This window comes from Phalacrocorax carbo, chromosome 6, assembly GCF_963921805.1.
Source record: "Phalacrocorax carbo chromosome 6, bPhaCar2.1, whole genome shotgun sequence".
NCBI classification, from domain to species: domain Eukaryota; kingdom Metazoa; phylum Chordata; class Aves; order Suliformes; family Phalacrocoracidae; genus Phalacrocorax; species Phalacrocorax carbo.
This window is the reverse complement of record NC_087518.1, coordinates 42775094-42796379: the sequence shown is the minus strand read 5'-3', so window position 1 is coordinate 42796379 and position 21286 is coordinate 42775094. Positions and strand designations below refer to the sequence as shown.

At 38.5% G+C, this 21286-nt stretch overlaps 1 protein-coding gene across 6 annotated transcripts in view; it reads left to right on the top strand.

Moving 5' to 3' along the window:
* The window catches only part of PATJ (PATJ crumbs cell polarity complex component), a 156516-nt gene that overhangs the window by 98465 nt on the left and 36765 nt on the right, over positions 1-21286 (top strand). For all 6 annotated transcript variants that reach the window (XM_064454937.1, XM_064454934.1, XM_064454933.1 and 3 more), the window contains 3 exons: positions 4132-4223; positions 13580-13652; positions 17050-17142. In XM_064454937.1, the coding sequence (XP_064311007.1) occupies positions 4132-4223; positions 13580-13652; positions 17050-17142 (258 nt within the window). The remainder of the gene's footprint in view (positions 1-4131; positions 4224-13579; positions 13653-17049; positions 17143-21286) is intronic.

Here is a 21286-nt window from a genome sequence, read left to right as displayed (position 1 = left end):
AGGTGAAGGCAACAGTACATTTGGGATATGTGATATAATCTGCCATTAAGGAGTATAGTAAAGATTGAACTTAAACGCTGGCCTGACCTTATACCTGTATCATGTTTTTATCTTTCTCTGTTCTCGGCTGTCTTTCCAAGTTACGTAGAGAGACATTTAAAGAAGAGTTGAGGTTGATTTGGATCAGTTTGTTTCTTTGGCTAAGTCAAAGTTTTGTTTTTCTTTTGTAATTGATAATGAAAAAAGTAAAGCACAGATTTATAGGTTCTGACTCCCAGAGAACTATTTGGTTAATCTGACATGTTGCTTTATTTAATTTGAAAGATTTAAAATGGTGTTGCTTATGAAATCCTAGATGTTCTCTTTTTTGTTTTGTTTAAGTAGGCCTTTGTGCTTTGCTTATCACTGTGGTATATGTAGCTAATAGAACATTAATTTACTTTGCAAAAGAAAGTTACCTTTTTTAAAAAAAAAAAAAAAAAAGATTAATACTGGCTGTAGTAACTATGTGGGACAGTCCAAAACCTTGTGGAGATATATTACTTTGATTATCCTTTCATTCTGGTGTAATTAAATGATTATAACTTACAGACCCAGCTCACAGCTAATTACATTTTGGACTATTTGATACATCTACTGAATAGGATTAATTTAGCCAGAGTAAAGTCTATAAATTTTAATCTAAGAAGTCTGCTGTTTAGAAAAATTGATGGTAATTTAACTAAATCCAAACAATTTGTAAAGCATACAGTATTCACAGTGAATAATTTATTTTTGAACTTAGAAGGATTAAGGTCAACAAACTTGCTGAAAGTTTTAAGTCCAGCTTGAAGCCGTAATGCAACTGAGCATTAATTGTTGCCACTGGATTTTAAAATTTATCTTTGATTTGACAAAGCATGGCCTAGGATGTTGCTTCTCACCCTATTTTTGCAACCATGGCAGCTGCAGACAGCACCTTGTTAAACCCGTACAAATGTCGGTGTGATGCTCTTTTCCTCAGTGCTGATCATTTCATGCCAGCTCAGACTCTCGTAGACCTTTCTTGGTTCTCTCTTTGTATAGTAAGCAACTTGGTAGGTAAATGATTTGCACTTCATTTTTCATGAATAGGGGTTTTATTCTTGTCCTTGCATTGTCCTTATTTAACTGATGAACTTGCATGTTGTTTTGACCCATTGAAAATAAGATGGGAATATTGTGACGTTGCCAGTATGACCAAATAGCCTGTATGACACAAGGCTGTAAGACTTAGCCAGTTATTTCTTGTTTGAATGAAAAAACCTTCTAAGAACACAAAACCAAAATCCAATACAAACATTTTCAGTAACAAAAAGTCCTTCTGTAACCACTAGTAAATTGTTCCTGGCCTCCATTATCATTATTGTTTTAAACAGCATTGATATATCAAATGTGAATGTAAATATTATGTTGTAAATGAAGAGTGGAAGGAAAAAAATGCAGTATTGAAACAAAGCTGGCTGTTCACTTTAGAAGGGTGTATGAACACACCAGCTCCAGAGAGGTGCATTAATCTAATCAAGATGCTTGGAGTGAGAATTTTGACAGAGTTAAATAGCAGATTATTCTACACACTTGGAAGCCTCTGTTGCTTGCATAGATGGCAAGATACGGGACAAGCTGAACCACGAACCTGAACTAACATCATGACTTCAAATACAATTAATTTCTATTTTTTTTTCTTAATCTTTAAAGTTTTGCCTTCTTTTTTTGGACAAAAAAAAAAAAAAGAGGTTAGATACGGCTTTTGAATTAGTTTCCATGTTCATGTTCACAGGTATTAGGTGTAGGTAAATGTTCTTCCGCAGAACGTTATCATCTTGATGCTTATTCCAGTCTGAATTGTCAAAGTTGAAGGAAGACAGCTCTGGTGGTCCTGGTCCCTGCTGTCAGAGGAGGATGCTTTCCTTCACCACCTTGCTGAGCGTTTGCTTCAGCTTAGTTGTAAATCTGAAAATCATCAGGGTACAAGTGAGACTGATCAAGGGTTTTGTTAATCTTGACATAGTCTTTTTTCCCCCCCATAATACTCAACTCAGCTTTCACTTTCTTTAAATGTATTGTAGTGTTCATATCTACCTTATGTTTGGCATATGATCTTCATGATTGTAGTTTGTGCAACATCTGAGCTGAAAGTTGAGCATCCTCTTGGGATACCTTTGAGGCAGGAGACATTAATGAAGGGGAGCTGAAGCCCTAGAAACTCAGGACGTTGCAGGCTGGGTGAGGTGGAGCATGGTATTAAACACAAGCCCTGCCTGTGAAAAGAATGAAATGCTTTAAATATTCAATTTTTACACTGCAGGTTATTTTTGTGGTATGATACTGAGTATGCTTTGCATTGGCTTGGAAGTTACTACTGTGTTAATCTCAGAGATGCTGTTGTCCTTGTTGAAGTCCCACTCACTGAGCATGGCACTGGGACACAGTAAGCATCTTATTTTCCTCAAACTGGGAAAAGACTTCTATTTCCAACAGAAAGAAATGTCCTGAAGCACACACTGTATTAAAGCCAAGCTATTTCCCTCTGAAAAACTGAAGCATTTGCTTGCACAAAGCAAAAGTGTCCAAAGTAGTACTTGGTGTCTGTTGCTGTGCTTAGATGTTTGATCCATCACAGCAGAAGTGATGTGGCATGTCCTTAAATTGTCCTTTGTCTCCATGGCTATCAGTTCTGTTTCCTTCTGTGGAACTGGAGAGTCAGCACAATCTTAACAGCAAGTTATCCTAAACTGCCACTTACCTGTAGGTAAGGTACAGGAGTGTCTGCCTGAAAATCTGTGCTGTTGTCATATGATTCTTCTCAGATCAAGTCATTTTCCAAAAATCTGGGAACAAGACTTAAAATCCGTTCTATGGATCTGTGAAAATGAGTAAAAGATTTCTCTCATTAGTGGCTTGCTAATAGGACTAAATTAGCTCTGCATTGGTTCCTGTTTTATGTTGGTCTAGAATAAAACTTGGAATATTTTGCTATTAATAAAGTAGTTTTTCTTTGATAAATTGGAGTATAAGATGTTGAAAATGTAATATCTTAGAATGTGTTCTAAGGCTGCAGTTCTGTGTTCCGTTACGGAATCAGTATGAGAAAGAGGATGTTCTTAAAATCAAATTAGGATTTATCCTTTCAAAAGGAATTGCAAGAAAGCTGATAAGAAATGGTTAAAATGTTGCTGCCGAGTTGCAGACTAATCCCCATCCCCCTCCAGTAGTTGGCTGAGAGAAGGGGCAACAGCCTTGGGCAGTCCAAGCTGACCAGTGCCCATCTCCTATGCACTTATCAAATGATGTCTTTCTGCAGCACAGCTCTGCCTGAGCTCTGGTGCCTCAGCTCTGGTATTTCTGTCTCTACAACACTGTACAAATAGGTATCTCTGTCAGTGCAACGTTGATATGTAAGAGCCTCAAAAGGTATCCAATTTATATTTTGCAGACCTCATTTTCTTTGAGTCTTATCTCTCTATCCCACAGTAAATTTGGAAATCTTGGTGATCTAAATTAAAACAGTGCATACTTCATGGTTCAGCCCCAGTCGTCAACTAAACACCATGTAGCTGCTCGCTCACTGCCCCCACCCCTGTGGGATGGGGGAGAGAATCGGAAGAGCAAAAGCAAAGAAAAACTTGTGGGTTGAGATAAGAACAGTTTAAGAATTAAAATAATAATGATAATAATGATAATATAATAAAAAGGAAAAGGGAAAAAACCAAAACCACAAACGATACAACTGCTCACCACCCTCTGACTGACGCTGCCAGTCCCCGAGCCACGATTGCTGCCTCCCTCCCCCGGCCAGCTCCTCCCAGTTAACATACTGGGCATGACGTTACATGATAAGGAATATCCCTTTGGCCAGTTTGAATCTGTCCTCTTAGCTGTGCCCCTCCCCTCCCAGCTTCTTGTGCACCCGGCAGAGCATGGGAAGCTAGAAAGGTCCTTGACTAGTACAAGCACTACCCAGCAACAACTAAAACATCTGTGTGTTATCAACATTATTTTCATACTAAGTCCAAAGCACAGCACTATGCCAGCTGCAGTGAAGAAAATTAACGCTATCCCAGCTAAAACCATGACATCCATTAACACAAAAATCTCATTTTTTTTTAACAGATAAACAATCAGATATTGTATGGAAGAAGTCACCAGAATGCTTCTGCAATCATTAAGACTGCCCCATCAAAGGTCAAGCTAGTTTTCATACGGTAAGAACAGTTCTCATAAAAAAAAATTGTTTGCGTTTTGTCCTATTACATTACATATTTACATATGTGATTTACATATTTATCCTGTTTTGCAAATGCTGAACTTGCTCAGTTCTCTTTGAAGTGTCATAAACCTTTTTCTTGACTATTTATCTCAGGACCATTGAAGAGTTGACCTTAATAATGTAAAAAAATAAGATCTAATGTAATTGAATGCCTGTTTTAAGAGTGTCTGCTGAAGACTTGAGCTGTCCCTCTGGGGTTTGAGAGCACCCTGATAAGAACTTCTTCCCCTAGAACTTACTAAAGTGCTTTAGGCTGGTTCTGCAAGCACAAATACAGCGTGGGCAGCTTGCTTCACCCAGACTGCCAGAAAGGAGTGAAAATGGTGCAGAGGCTTGGGGCTGGAGAGGGAGCTGCTGTGAGGAAAACAAGCAACTATGAATGGAGTAGATGGAGCATTGGCTGGGTGGATGTGTGAAAGATGGCTTTGTATGGGCGTTTGAAGAGGATTTTAAAAATGAGCTAGGGCACATTTGCACAGAGCGGGAACCTGACTTTGGCAAGGAGCACTGGGATGGCTGATGTGGGAGGGAATATGCTAAAACAACCCTTCATCTGCAAAAGGGCATCTTTTCTTTTACTCCAAGCATGAAAATTCTTCCTCTTGGTCTGTATGTGAGTTAAGGACACCTCCATGCACTCACTCTGTAGTTCAGGAAGTGGTACTCTTATGGGCCTGGACACGAGGTCTGGGAAGGAGCTGCCCCTTTCCCAGAACTCATATATACTTTAATATATAGGAATTTCATAAATGCATCTATTTCAGCTGTGACTTCCATTGGGCGCTTATCCCTATGCCATTTATAATGTGGTCTTCCCACCAACATATACATCATACTTGATATCGCTTTATATTCTTCGCTCATACACAGCTCACCTGTGAACAATATAATAATCTGTGGGTGAATGCATATAAATGTGTACACTTACTCACATGGCTATGTCTGGTACAGCATACACAAAAATGATGGAAGAGTGGCATTAGCGCAGTGAAGAATGAGTTGCTATACTTGGCAGAACAGAGAATCTGGAGGAGATTAATGATCCTGCCTGCAGCTCCTGTGTTACTTTCCCCAGCTATTGAAAATTAAATGTCATGTACAACTACTCACTCACCATTACTTAACTGCATGTGGCAAACGTGTCTGGTTGGAATCTCCAGAGGCAGAATCACAACTTATGAAACCAAAACCCAGGGCTGGGTTTAGTGTTGTCAAGTGTCACAGAGAGCATAAGCTTCTTGCAACCTGCCCTGCTTCACCGAGCACTGCGGCTGGCTGCAGAGCACTTAGCTCTGCAGAGCTGCAACAAAGAGTTTGTGTTAGCTCGAGTCACCAATGGATTGGCAATCCTTGGTGCATGTTTTGTATTGTGTTTAAGACATAAAGATCATCTAAGTTCTTAGCCATGATTCCCATTTTCAGATTGTCCATGTAGAAGTGAATTTCAAGGCAAAAAGTTTTCTTAATTATCATAATTAGTAGATATTGGAAATACTATTGGATAAATCTTGTCTCTAGAGCTTTTTTAAAAAAAAGTTTCCATTTTTAAATGCTGCTTCTGAGGTTGTAAACATATGTCTTCACACTTCCCAAGAGCACACATCTTGTCACTGCTCTCGGCCTTGCATTAGAGTACACTGACAACTGATGGGTCTGGTCGCTTGACCTGACCAGCCGTTCGAACAGCAGTGAAAAGAAATTCTCCCACTGAAAGAATGTTGTTAGTTACTAGAGCACTGGCTCTAACACAGAAAGAAAACTAATGTCTCCTTTTTTTAATATATGGTCAACTTCTTGTAGTAAGAGGGGTGTTTCAAAATTTTAGCAATGCTAAATCAGTCCGTCTCTCTCAAAGGCGAATTTTAAGGACAAATGAAGATAATTTTCTTTTTTTCATGCAAGAAGTATTCCATAAGCCCATTATGTGTTCATGCTTCCAGTTCCTATACCTTAGACCACGAAACCAGTGGATGTGATAGACTGAAAACATGAACCAAAATACAGTGCCAGCACAGAAGTCTTGTCTGTGGTGCAGTTTGGTAGGAAAGGTTTTTGCTTGCTTTATCAACTTATTTCAAAATTATAATATAAAACTGAGGTATTGAAATGCCACCTCTTTAGTGCATTGTGGTGCCAGCTGTAGTAAGTAAGAGCAGCAACAGGCGTCTTGAATCTCCATCCATCTCTTGTACATGCGTGTGCAATAGCTTTTCCAGCTGAGAACAAAGCACCTAGTGTAGCAGACTCGGCTCTCCTGGTAGGTTTGCTGCTTGGCTGATTTTAGATGTGTTCCTCTGGGCTCTAATGATGTGGAAAGAGCAGGATACTGTTATATTTGTTATGCTTTGAAAATGAGGAGGAGTCAGTTGCAACAGAAATGCTACTTTCCTCCTCCCAAGCGCTGTTACCAGTGCAACTTCTAAAGTAGGCGGCCTGTAGCATAACATAGCCAGAACACGTTCTGGAGCACATAGTAAGAAGGGGCCACAGCTCACCACAGCAAAACAATGCATACTGCAGGAGTTGTGAGAGAAATGGGTTTGATCTTCATGTGCATGAAGATATTAATATTCTAATTTCACCAGTTAAAGGCCTGAGTAGGTTATAGTTTTCCAGAAACACTTCATTCTGCAGCCTAAAAAGTTCCTGCATGCCTGACTGAGCTGACCTAGGATATAAAAGCAAAACTTGTGGGGTTCATGGACTATTACTAAAAAGTGCCCTCTTTGATATCCTGAGGCCTTATTTTCCTCAGATTAAGGATGCTCGGTGATAAGCATGCTGCTTTTCACTTTGAAGCAGGAAACAGCATCAAGGTTTTCCTATTTCTGGTGTTTTGGTTCATGTGCAGGGCAGGGGGATGTTTCCATAAACTCCTTAATCAGTTACGAAAGAAGCCCAGAAATTCCTGGGCACAGAAAAGGCTTTCTGTGAGAATATCATTAAATAACTTGGATTTTGTTGCACCCACATCTATTTTTTCTGGGAAAAAATAAAGAATAGAAAGTGTCCTCAGTCTTTTCGACTTTTTACTGAAATCCTAACTTAACATCTGCACTATAAAAATCTGTTCACACTTTTTTATACCCAGGTAGTGTTACAATTGCATTCCCACCCTTTCCTGCAATTTTTGCTGATGAGACATAGTGCAGTAAGTGCTGTGAGAACCATAGACGTTCCCTTATATTTGAAGGTTTCTCATTCTGGTTATAAGCATCTTTTCCTCAATTAAATTGACGATGATTATTTAAAACAGTTGATTTTGGCCAGATTCCAAAGTATAGGTCTTAACACAGCACTGTTCCCCAGTGTCCCAGTGGCCTCATTAATTACATGAGCTTGTAATAGCATCTAAAAGATTTGCAGCTACAGTGTTGCTTTACTTTTTTTTGTTTGTTTGTTTAGATTCAGTGCTTCTTGTGCCTTGTAGCCTTCTACAGTAACAAACTTGAAGGCATTTAACCTGCTCACCCAGTTAACAAACAAACAAACCCATTGCCCAAGTGTGCTAAGATTTTCCTGAGACAAAATGACTCAGTCTGATTCCTTTGATTAATGTCCAGTTGCATTTTATCTGACCTCAAAGTCTTAAAACTGCTGCATTAACTTCCAAGCTACTGTAGCAAATATGGGTTGTCTTTTTGATTTCTGAATATCAGAAATAAATAATAATTTGACTGCAGCTTTCCAAAGCATATAAAGGAGTCTGGCAATTGAAGCATTAGTGGAAGTCAGTGGCAATAGGACATGTAAAGGTATTTGTTGCCTTTTGAAATTCTTGATTTCAGTCTCCAAAAACAGGGATTAGCGAGGTAGTAATCTGAGAAGGGGACTTGTTTCTTGCAGGAGGCTTTGTGCCCTAGTTCCCAAAATAGAATGGGGTTTGTATCCACTGTGGGTTTTGTTCACGCGTTGTCAGTCCATCCTTGTAAGATGCATAAGAAAACAATATAAATTGGTTTTACATCTGTAGTAGGGAATCCAGTTTATATCAGAATGCTCTTTTACAGTGAGAATTTTATGATTCAGCAAATTCAGTGTTTTTTCCATGCTCAGTTAACTGCCTTTAATCTGTTTTGGTGCTTCAGTGTTGGTATAATAAGCAGATCAAATATAGTTTGAATGCTTACATCAAAGCAAATGCCACTGATTTCAAACCACCATCTCATTGTGTTCAGTTCTCTGTTTCATTCTTTGGTATACCTTTATTCCTTAAAAGAAAATTGTCTTGTGCTGTAATGAAACGTGAGAAATGCTTTAAGAATAAAGTCTGGTAGGATTTTGCTTATTTAAATACCGCCTGTTAGCTGTCCAGAGCTGTCCTCCCACAGTGCAGTCATTCATCCTGTTATCACTGATTTCTGGTGATGGGGTTGTAGCTTCTCAGTGAAGCCCACAAATCTCTGTCACCTAATCCCTCCTTCCATTTCTAGGTGTAATTGCAAAGACTAATCTCTTGTTATTTATGATGGCACGCAAAGGAGAGAGATATCCTCATACTCTGAGGACTGGTAGGGCGAGGGCAGTAGCTAGATTGGCCAGTTCTTGGTGCTGTTTAACAGTCTGCATTGCTGTGACTTTGCTACTGAGTCTTTGCTCTTCTTTTAGAGCCCCTATAAGTCACATTGTATGTTGTGTGCTAGAGTCTCAAATATTGTCAAGCTTTAGAAATCATTTTTGTTTTAAGTTTGTTCTAGCTTACATAATTGGTCATATTTCAATAGTATAAACTGTTTTTACTTGCTTTGATTGTTTAGATTCTTTCATGTGGGAAAGCTTTAAAAATAAGCTCTTGCCAGAGACTGTATGCAAGTTTGAACTCTTCCTGTTTTCTTTAGAGCAGTTTCCTTCTTGCTGTCATACACATGTGGGAACAAGTGCACAGCTGAGGAAGTTAAGTAATTTGGGTTCTTTCAAACCTTTGATGACCTAAGCTACAGTTTATATGAACATTAGTTGTTCATTTAAAATATCTGTATGCATCTGGCTCTCACATAGTTAGGAGTGGATGGAGGGAAAATAGAAAACGAGACTGTTCTTGCTGTTAGTATGAGAGATTTTTTAAGAAGGTGCACAATACAAAGGTCTTGCTTTGACCCAGCTGAAGGAAAAATCCAGCGTGCCTTTTCAGTGGCAGCTTTCCTGCAGCTCCTCTTTTCCAGAGGAATATCTGGAGGAAAACAAAGATGAGAAAACATGAGATCCTGATTATTTGGGGTTTTTTTTTTAATACATTAGTTGAGGGCGGTGTAGATTTTCAGTAATCTGCAGGACTTTATGCCCTGGTGCCACAACCCGTGGGAGTCCTAAGAGTTACTGGCAAACATTGTTCATTCACTTGCTCTCCAGCTCTGTTCCAACTAAGACGTCATGCAGCTGTGCAAAAGTTGTATTTTTCTGCTGATTCTCGATGTACTTTGTATTCCCCAAAAGCATCCACAACCCCTTACAAAACTGTTGTCAAATGATCTTTTATGTGTTGATGATGTGTGTAGTTGCAGATAGTTTGGCAGGAGGTCCATCTTCCTTAGTTTAGACATCTAGAGGTCAGCTGGACTTCTGCGATTAGTGAACAGTTGTCAGGAACCTCCAAAGAGCAATTCCATTCATCCTGTCCTAAATTAGGTCTTTTGGGTGCTGGGATGAATTACCCCTCCAAAACTATCTTAGACAAGATGGTCTGCTTTAGACAGGTAGTGAATCTCATTCAGCATGCTCAGTAAGTATTTTCTTAGCATTACATGACAGTGAGATTATACCATCACAAACCTGAGAGATGTAAGTAAAAAGGAAAAAAATGAAATGTTCTCAAAGGAAGACAGAGAACCTGAACTCAAGAATTAAAAGTCTGAGGTTGATGAGCAAATGAAAAAAAAAATAATCCTGACTTGGGCTGAGGCTGTGACTTCTGGTTATTATCTTTAGAAAAACAACTTTTGGAATGCTTCATAGACTATTCTAGCTGCGTGACATTCCTCCAAAGTGCCAGAGACAGCTTTCTGGTAAGTGCAGCACAGCGTTACAGGGCATCTGAGCTGAAGCCTTACAGCACACAACTTTAACTTCCCTTCAGGCTTACTTTCTGCAGTGTGGAATGAGTAATCCCTTAAGATTTATATTTGCATATTGCTCTCTTAGGGCTTTTTTATTTTTTGTGCCAAGCGTTTATGGTAGTTAATTATTAGTCCATAATAACTGTATTTGTCTTTGCTTAAGCTACACATCTTCCCCTTCATCAGAGGTGCAGTTGTTAGATAGAGCAAAACATCAGAAGTTCTTCTCTTTGGTCAGCGCGAAAGGATGGGGAATAACCAGGAGTCCTATTTAGGCTAGAAAGGAAGTAAAACATAGTAAAGTATGGCAATCTAATCAAATAAATCTGAAAAGGTATGAGCTCTTCTAAAGTTTAAGGAGTCTTTGCCACTTAGATATTGCTTTCATCTTGCTTCCTATGTAGCTGTACAGGCAATAGGCACTCTAACCTCCAAGCAGATCTCATTCCCATTTTCACTCAGAAACTCATCCTGAGAGGTTAGAAGCAATAAAAGTGTTTGTGGGAGGAGTGATGAATTCCTTCCCCATTCAGTTTATATGTAACTGATGAAATATAAACAGCTCTCTGGTGCACAGGCTCAGCGAGGAGGTGGGCTGCCATCCCAGCACCTTATACAAACCAGTATCAGAGCTGGAACACGAATGGTGGATGTTTATCATTTCTGCAGATAGTGGAAGGGGAGTGTCTCAGCCTCCCTGATGTATAATTTGCATTGTACATGGCTTTGACCCTGCAAGTATGAAGCTGTGTCTTGACTGTGAAGGGTTTAGACATCTTAACCTCAAGCAATATTGAGCACTGGTAACTGAGAACAGCTTTCTTGGAGGTGGTTATGTAGCAACTATTGGCAAATACGTTGAATGCTCATTTGCAGTCACTGTAATTTGAATATGATGTTCAGACTTCTAAGCTGTCTGCTCCAGCATCAAAAGAAAATGATTGCTCCTTTTAGCTGTAAATAAGTTCATGTTTTAGTTGAGGACACTTATAGAAGTGGAGAGCAGAAAGAGCAATTTATTATTAGATCTGTCACTTTAAAATATGTTCCCACTTTGATTCTGCTTTGAAGCATTCTCCTTTGAAGCAGCTTTAAAGTATTTAAATATGTACAAGTCCTAGCAGGGGGAGATTACAAGTTGTGACACTTCGTAACCTTGGTTTTCTATTTTTTGCATTTTTTTGCCCACGGAATTATTATAAGTGGGTTTTTATTGCTTGGAATAGAAATGGCCATCCATTTAAAACTGCATAAAAATGTTTGCCCAGTGATTGGAAAAAAAACATTTTGTGTGTATACATGAAGCAGAAACTAATTTGTGTAATTAGTTATACCCCACTTTATCATGCAGATCATGAAGCTTCTGTCTATCAGTTCTTAGAATTATATTTCTTGCAAAAGTTTATATGTACCTTGTTATTTTCAAGTTTGCTCCTAATTGCAAGGCATGCAGCATGCATTGTAAGCTACCGAAGTGGTGGTAGTTTTCATGCTGTTTTTGCTTCATGTAAGCTATTGTCAGAAAAATCTCTACAGTCATGTAAAAATTGCTGGGACTCTTAGACACCTTACATTTTCAGATTTATTCTTATAGGTTAGGAAAGCAACATAATTAGACTGATTTCTCATGAGGATAAGAGGGGGGGAAATATTGTTGCCTAATATGCCTTACGGGATAAAATGCACTTCGAAAGTGTGAAACAGTTAGGAAATTCATGGGCTTGATTCTGTGCAGTCTTCAGATTTCTGTCTTGGCTCTGTACATACATGATTCTGCATCATGGGACACACTGGTTCTGATCTTAGCATGGTTTCTGACTCCTGCAAGGCTTTGAGCAGGGCTAAGAGGAGAGGCTGGGAGCAAGTACAAAAATGAGCAGCACAGAACCAATTCCTTTGAATTGTATGGATGCCTGGTTGAAGATAAGTAAATGAATTCACCAACCTTTGCCTGCAGGATTTATCATTTCAAATGCCTGTGACTGAATTTCCCATACACTGCTCTGGTGAGGCAGTGTTGTCTTCCAGTGATCCTAACGTGCTAGCTTCATGTGTTTAACTCTTGAGGGCTAAAATGAGACTTTTTCTCTTCCAGGCACATCTATAAAATGTTTTTAAACACACAGTAGTTTAATATTTTATTCCAGAAATTAAAGAGGAAAAAAATTGTGCTTGTCTTACGGTGACCTGGAAGGTAGACAAAACCAGAAATCAAACCCAGAAGACCCACTACATAAGTCATTTCATCCCAAGTTCTGTATCTGCAAAGCAACAGTGTTACTGCTTCCTCCCTTCTCTTGTTCTGGTGAGCGGAGGGTCTGTGGTAGTACTGAATCTTTAGCAAAATGGGGTTTGCATCATGCTCCTGGCTTCTGTTCACCCCCAAAATATAGAGGTGCATCAGTACAGTTTTTAAGCAAAATTTGGAATCTTTTTAATATGCCTCAGATTTGCCTCTAACAATATCACTGAAATCTCATTTTACTTGGATTGGTTTTACAGAGGCCAAAAAACTGCAGAGCCAAATAATTTTAAACGGCAGTTGAGGAAAAACACTAGCAAGGCAGAATGCTATTTAATAAAGAAAAAAAAAAAAAGGCTTTAGAAAGTTACAAAGTAATAAGATGTTGACTTAGGAATGCATTTTAAAGAGGACAGAGGAAAAGATGCCATACATAATAAGCATCTTTGAAAAATAATGTAACTTATGTATAGGGGGAATCAGCATTCATCTGGGGTTTTTTTCTCCCTACATTTTATAAAAGTTCTTCCAAGTTTTTACACAATCTTTTAGAAAGACCACAGAAAATATGAACAACAAAGAAAAAGCAATCCGTTATAGTAAAACAAGTATTGTAGTTCAGTAATGTGTATGTCAGTCCGTAAACAAACAGTTTACAAATGTAGACACTATCAGAAGAGGCTAGCAAAGTATTAGCACATCTGTGATGTGTAGGGACCATATACTCCCAACTGCATCCTCTGAAAATCCACACAAAATTAGATTTCCAAAGACCGTGATGTCAGTGTGTCCCAGATAAAAATACTGTGGTCCCAAGAAGGGATGTAATCTGTTCTCTAGCAAAGAACAAAGGCAAAACTGAAGTCCTTTTCTAAGCTCTAAGTTCTAGTAAGAAACAGTGCTAGTAAGAGAATTTTCTTAACTGGCAAAACCAGCTCTAAAGAAAAGCTTGGCCATTATGGTGGTTGTTGTAGTATGTTGTTGTTTGTTTTACAGAAGTGAAGATGCAGTCAATCAGATGGCTGTTACTCCTTTCCCATTGCCTTCCAGCTCCCACTCTTCTATTGAGGTAAGGTTTGTGGGTTTTTTTTATTAATTGGGAATTTCTAAATTAGATAGAATAATAATAATTAGCAGTTCATTATAAATTCTAGAACCTTGTCTAATTAAACCCTGAATCGTAAAATGCTTTGGGTAGGAACTTGACCTAATAGGGATATTTTCCCGTTTCTTTTTCTATTGGTCTCATTGTTACTGAAAGGGCTGGCATAGCATTAACGACAGGTATTAAACAGAGTATTGCTGCTGTACAGAAGGAAGAAAAATCTCCAAATGAAAACATTGCCATCTCCTATCCCGCTCCTTTATCAGCTGGTTAGAGTAGTCACGGGAAGGATCTTTTGCCTGGAACATGGATATCCTCCTACAGAAGAGAAATGAGTATTTTCCAGGAGAAAGCTCCTGCCTTCTAAGTGTCTTTTCCCCGAGAACACCCTCCCATCAGCATGTCTAAAAAAAAGGTAGTAATGATGAGCAACTAGCTAGGGTAAAAGAGGTCACCGTATACATGGTTTGCATTAAAAGACCCCCTTGAGACAATCCCAGCCTAACTGAGAGCCCTGGTCCACCACTTTGTCCTGTGCCCCAGCATCAGACTCTCATTCCTGCTTGTTTTCTTCCTGAAGGAGCAGACAAGGGCTATTTGAGCAGTGAGCTCTAGTACGCGGTGTTGTAGAGTACAATCTTCCAATGCAAAAACTGCCTTTGTGTGGTAATCTTAAAAATGTTTTTCTTCATTATAGTTGCTATCTCAGCCCCAGTGTAGACTGATTGCTCTCTTGTGCACCATGAATCCCTGCAGTGTCACCACATTGTTATCATTTTGACATCTCGATACGGTGTAACTAAATTTTCTAGATAAAGTACATGGTTAGCCTTGCTGTTGCTTTTTAATTCTATTTCTATTTGAGCTAACAAAGCAAAATATGTTTTATAATTCAATTGGGGTTTGGTCTTGCCTTGAATTGATAAATTAATGTGTATTGAACTCCTGGTATTTCAATAAGCATTACTATGATCCTACAGCACTGGTCCACACCAGGTAATGCTGGATGAATCTCCTGTTTGCATGCTTGCTATTGCTTTCCAAATTATATCGCCACTGATGGCTACTTCCATGCAGGCGTAGTGCAGTGCAAGAGCTGCCTAGTTTTTGTTTGGATCTGAGCCATTTTCAGACAGTGCTTTGGCTTTTCATTCTCTCCTCCATAAAAGCAGCCTGTCCCAGGTGCATCTGGTGGATTGCAAATTAGTCTACAATTTATAGAGCCCAAGTTCATTTTATTTTTGTTGACTCTCTAATACCTGCGTTTGTTCCCAGCTTTGTTTATTTATGTCTTCAGGATGAACCACAAGGCTTTGTTTACGCACATTCTGTGCTGTAGTCAAATGAAACTGTAATTAGACTCTACCAGCATGTGGAAACCAAAATGCTCAGCCTCGTGTGCAATGTTTGCCTTTAGTGGTAGGTGCTCGTGGGTTGAGTTTCACTCAGTAATGGCAAGCCCTTACAATTTACATTGTGTCTGTTTTATAAGTAAATGCAGGTTTTTACTTCTAGCTAGTATCTTTTTATTATATAAAATAAATGTAAGCAACAAATACTGTTGTTGTATGGAAATTTGTTGCTTTCCTTTGTCAGCTGTTCCTGTCTTCAAATAAAGCAAAACAAAACTGACTGTTGAAATTATATCATTTATATCTTCAAATATCTTTGAAATACCAAATAAATATGTAACATTGTGTGTTACATACACTGTACATGAAACTTGTCAGACCATATTAAATAGCCTAGCTAGTATAACAGACTAACAGGGTGCCATAGTTACTGTGTACTATTGTGCTAATTTTCTTTATCTTATCTCTTTATCTTCATTAAGATATTCTAATATGGAAAATGATAAACAGTAAATATGCCTTAAAACAGCGTCTTGCTTCATTGCCTGGAGTTGCAGGACAGGATAAGACTACGTTGTGGTGTAATAGTGTAGGCAAGCCACCAGAAGCAAAGTATAGTAAATATTAGTTGGTATAAAATATGTGTTTTTAAAAAGTTTCATTCATCAGAAAGCCACAGGATGAGATATGTTGTTGTAATACTGAACAGAATGAGCCTTTGTACAAATACAGAGGTACTTTACCTGCTTAAATGGCCATCGAGACATTTGTGTCGTTCTCATTGTGCACTTAAATGTAAATGTCTAATGAAAATTCAGAAATAGCTGTAGATCTTGATATTTCATTTGTTGCACATAGTCCATTTTGCTTTGCAAGAGAGAACAGCTCCAAGTTTGGATGAAAGGCTTAAGTGTATTGAAACTACTTTAAAATAAAGTAAATCAAAATAATAGATGAAAAATCTTTTCACATTCAGGACCTGGTTGGTTTGAAAAAGGGAAGGAGTATTAACATGTTACATTTTACATGTAACCAAATTAATGATAATCTAAACTTTTAAATTCTAACAATGTTTTTGCTTTTCAGATCATCTTTTCAGGTGCCATTTTCTATCTTGAATTGTCGGTATGGGAAGGAAATAATTTTCTGTTGCAAGCATATGCTTCTTAAATATATGCTAGTTATTATCTAGAGAAAATACCAGAAAATCCTGATCAGACAAGCTTTTCTGCTTAGTATGGTGCTATTTTATGTTTCAAGGGCCATTTATGTTGGGAATCCTCTACAGAAAGAGAAAAACTTCATGCAGGAGAAACTTCTGGAGCACATCTTCATAAAAATACCTGTCTTTTGGGCCATTCCTCTCATTTGCTGGTTCTCCAGTAGTTGTCAGTGAATGTTGTTTGCAGTATTCTCACAGTAATGCAGAACTACCTGAATCCTGAGGCTACATTTGCACTTCAAGTTGAGGATTGTGCTCCAGTGCTGGCTTAAGCCTGCTGAGTTTGGTGGCCATGTGCTCTAACCAGAAGAGCTTCAGCTTTACCAGTTCCTCCAGGGCGGAGCACTCAGTCCTGCTGCTACCGACCTGTTCAGATGGTATGAAGGAAACCGGGCTGCTTTTAACGTGCTGAGCATGCGTGAGACTCTCCCTCCCAGCAGAAGTCTGGAGAACGCCTCTTAATAAAAACTCAGCAGGTTTCACTGTTGATAGGGATTAGTCTGGCCTTGAAAGTTGACCCAGATCTGCACCTAGGTGCTAGTATTGGAATACCTTGTGGTACTTTGGGCCAGCCAAGAGGAGACCAAGGTCTGTCTTTCAAAACTTGTATCGCTTATTTGTCTCCTGACATTGGGATGCTTTAATTGTGGATCTTTTTACTTTTTCATGCTGCTACTTGTTTAGAAAAACAAAAGAAAAGGTAAAATTGTCTAATTTTTTTTTTTAGTTTAGCTATTATGGGGGATCATAGCTCTGTTTAAGAACTGTTACCAATCCTTTCTGCTAGGATCATGGTGGCACTGAACCTCCAAGCAGTGAAGACAACTTGAGTTTGGAAGTTGTCATGAAAAGCTTGACTGATGAGGAATCCAACAAAGCTGTAAGTGACTTAAAGCAATATTTAATGATGATTAGAACTTAGAAAATGGAGTCTCATTGGCTTGACTTGTTTTCTCTCCACCTTTGTGGTGGAGTTTTGTCAAATAGTATCCAGTACATGTAAGTGCAGAATCAAGCTCTTAGCTTTACATACATAGACTGTTTTAATGAACTAAGCAGTCAGTATAATTTGTTAAAACATTGAGATAAGAGTTTTTATGTAGTGTTTTGGCCGTCTCTTGAGTTCTTTCTCAGTGAGGGGATTGAGTTTCCACTCTTGCCATCCATGTGGGACAAACTTCAGAAAAAAGTGTGGTCTGTAAATCGTATTCTTATTTATATTCATAGCTTCATAAATTCTAAGGCCAAAATGTCTATTATCATAATCTAGTCTTGCCTTCTGAATAGCGTAGCTATAGAGTTACTCTCAGTAATTTCTACATCAAGCCCATAACTTATGGTTTAATGTGGTACTGTCAGTGTGCACTGTAATAAAAACTGAACTTCTCATTGATACACATGGAGGTTTTTTTGTTTAATATGTCAGGATTCTGCATTATCAGGAAATCTGAAAGTCCTTCAGGGTGCAGCTCTAATCTCTTTTTTTGGACTCTATGCTGAAAGTTTAAAAGGGAAAACTACTAAACGTGCAGAAGAGTGACTAACCTAGAGGTACAAAAAATTGCTGAGACAGCATTTTTGTCCAACAGTCTACTACTTTTTCAAGGAGTGCATTGGCTGAGACTTGCAGTGCACACACACTTTTTGTGTGCTGTCGTCAGCTAAGGAACTCTGACATTTCTGGATTTCTTTTTTTTTCTCAGATGTCTTCTTCCTGCTCCATCACGTTTTTTGCAGAGAGTGTCATGGGTTTTGCAAACATGAATTGAATATACATAATGTTCTATAGCTAATAAGTATTTAATTAACGAGTCTATGAACTCCAACAGTTAAGTGTTATGTGCTATTCAAGCATCAGAATTAACCACCCATGTAAAATGGATTGGTTTGTGATCCTAATGAATTACAAAAAAGTTGGATTATTTGTATTTGGTAGCCTTGTGCAGAATCCTCCTTTGATGCGCTGGAATGTAAATGAATCAGAGTTTTATTGTATATATTTACAGGTGTAATTCACCTGGTTTTATTGTTGTTCTTGTTCAACTTGGCAAGAAACTTTTGAGGAACTATAAGGTAATATGAAAAATTGCTCAGAGACAGAAGTGGATAAAAATATATAAAACGCATTGTACAAAAATGAACTCTTGGTGTAGGGTATTGTGCTGTGCAGCTTTTTGAAAGGTATTAGAGGAAGTGTGAATTTAATGGCGGGGGAAGAAGGGAATTTGCAGCGGTCCAATATAGGTGTGGATGCCGCTGGAACAACAGGGAGCCCAGAATATATTGGCAGCTGCTTCTCAAACCTGGAGCAAGAAGAGAACTGTGGAGACAAAGGGTAGAAGTTACAGTATTTTGGACTGAAAGGTGGAAAAAAGAAAAATATAAAGCAGTAAGAGTTGTCCAGGACAGGTCAATGGCAGAAAGGTAAGAGAAGACAAAGGGATGGATTTGTTGACAGCCTCTAGGGGAGGAGAACATCAGTACAGTACTTAGTTTTTCTTTCCCAGTGTCCATACCAAGCTGTCTCCTCTTTTCACTTAAATTGTTCATGTAACAGCAGCTGGCTGCTACTATTTACTCTTTACCTTTGGAATTCAAAACGCTTTATCCAGCAGGCAAGTATTAATATCCTTACAGTGGCACAGAGGGGAAGTGGCCTGTCCTGGGTCACTGATAAGATCAGGAGGTGATGAGTGTGTCACTTTTCTGGCTGCTGCGTAGCCCTGCCTTCATTCAGTGCATATTTGCTTAGAGGTGACCCACTGATTTTTCGATTAGATAAATAGATACTGAAAAGTTAAGGGCTAGGAGGTGGATTTAGAAAAGTATTCAAATGCCTATAGATCCAACTGCTCATTCCATGCCTTCAGTTGGGCCAACCCTTGGTTTAGAGGCATAAATAGATGAAAAATAATGGCAAAAGCCAGTTTCGTAATTTCAGAGTTTTCTTTCAGTCAGGATTTTGAAACTACATGGCAAATGTATCTATCTGTATCTTATTTTTGTAAATGCTGGTGGTTGTGATCAGTCCCTTCTGACCAGAAAGAAATGGGTTTTTAGTCATATTGGCATTAAGACTTCAACACCACAGTACAGTGCAAGACAGCTAGTTACTTTGAAGAAAAGTGTTTTCTTTTGCAGGCTTTTAGTGACTGTTGAGGCAAAAGAAAACAGTGCCTTGTTTTTCATAGCATGATGGTCACTTCTAGAGCCTAATGCTACTTCACCATTGTTATTGAATTCCTCAGTCATATGTCAGGAGAAATCAGGAATGTGAAACTCAACAAGTAAGATCAAGTTCACTGAGTAAATAAAAAGTATGTACTTATCAGCAGAGATCTTCCACAAGTATGTACAGCTCAAAGCATGGGCAGGATGTCTCACCAAATGACAGCTGTAATAAAACAAAAACTCACATCATTCTCTATTCATTTGTTGCTGATAAATTTGTCAGACTCTCCCAAGATACTTTTTGCTGTCACTTCATCACTTTAAAAAGTATAAAGTTATATAATGGACATGATTGTAGATTTTATTTATGAACTGGAGCCAATGGAAGTGCTAGGCAAAGTCTGCATGCTTATTAGCTGAGGTTTGAGGTGGCCTGATAGAGGGTCATGGTTTTCTGAGGGATGTAGCTGTCTTGCTTTCTGTAAGCTGTTGTTGGAAAAGAATTGATATATGGAGATTTGAGATGTTCTTGAAACTTTTAACTTTACAAAGGTGAAAATGACTTGACCAGTCATTGTGTGTGCTCTAAAGCACCTTGCATCATTAGTGTCCTGGCAGAGTGTGTACCTAATTCAGTGTCCTATGGGTGGGATAATTAAACTGATGTTTGGTATGTGAGAATGGATTAATTTTCCTTAAAAAATTTGAACTTGGAACAATAATCTGTCTTTACCATAAACAGAAAACATGTCCTTGAAACACTGGCAAAGAGGAGGGTCTTCATAAAAACACTTTTGGATGCGTTTGAGGGAGTTGAATTAGATTAAACCACTCGGGTCACCGGCTTATGACAAATGCTGAGTGTATAATTCAGTGCTTGAGGGACTAGAAATCTTTTTATTCTGTTTGGGTACCTCTAGCATAGTCTGAGTTAAATGGAGAAGATTAGAGAGATTTAAAGGTTGTGCTTGGTGCTTACTTGATGTGCAAGATTAAATTTCAGATTTCAGTCACATATAATGAAAAAAAGGAAGTGTGAAATAATCATTAATTGTTTATTAAAACAATCTCTCATAAAATGACAAAGCAGTCTTCCACTGACACCTCTGATAAAACAATAAGATCACCACTTTATCTTTTTCCTTGTTATCCATTTGGATAATAGTTATAGTTGTATAGTTACAACAAGCTTGAAGAAAAATGCAGGGAAAAAAAATGCGGGGTGGTGGATGGGGAAAACCTGTGAGGCTTGGCATGATTTAACATAATAAAACTCCAGGAAACAAGGCCAGTATTTTCAAGCTTAGCTACCTAAAATTTGATTTATGTAAATTTTTTTTAAATGGATGAATTGTCACCTTAATTAGAAATTCTTTTGAGATGCAGAATATCTCTGTTGTCTTTTCAAGTTTGTACTCAGATTTTCTGGAATGTAGACTGTTTATCAGGGTTTTTTAACATGGGGTAAGATAACTAATACTGTGATCAAAGTGGCCTAAGTTTGGCTAAGCGCTAACAAGGGGAGGACACTGTCTGGAAGCAGCTGTAGAAGTAGGAGATAAAAAATATTTTTTAGTGTATTGCAAGGGTATGGGAAGAAATTTAGGATACAAGCGGAGCCCGTGACTGAAGTGCCATTGTTTGAGATAGTTATAGTGAGGCTGGACGATGCACTTTAAGCAGTTACTTTATTTACGTGTTGGCAGCATGCTCAGTGCTTTTGAGGACTACTGACAAAGGGAGGGGGAAGGAGAGAACAGATGACCCTGAACCCCTTAGGCACCAGAGGGTCTCAGCTACCTGTGTGCTTACAGGTTTGGCACATAAATACCTGCATGTTTCCACACAGCATG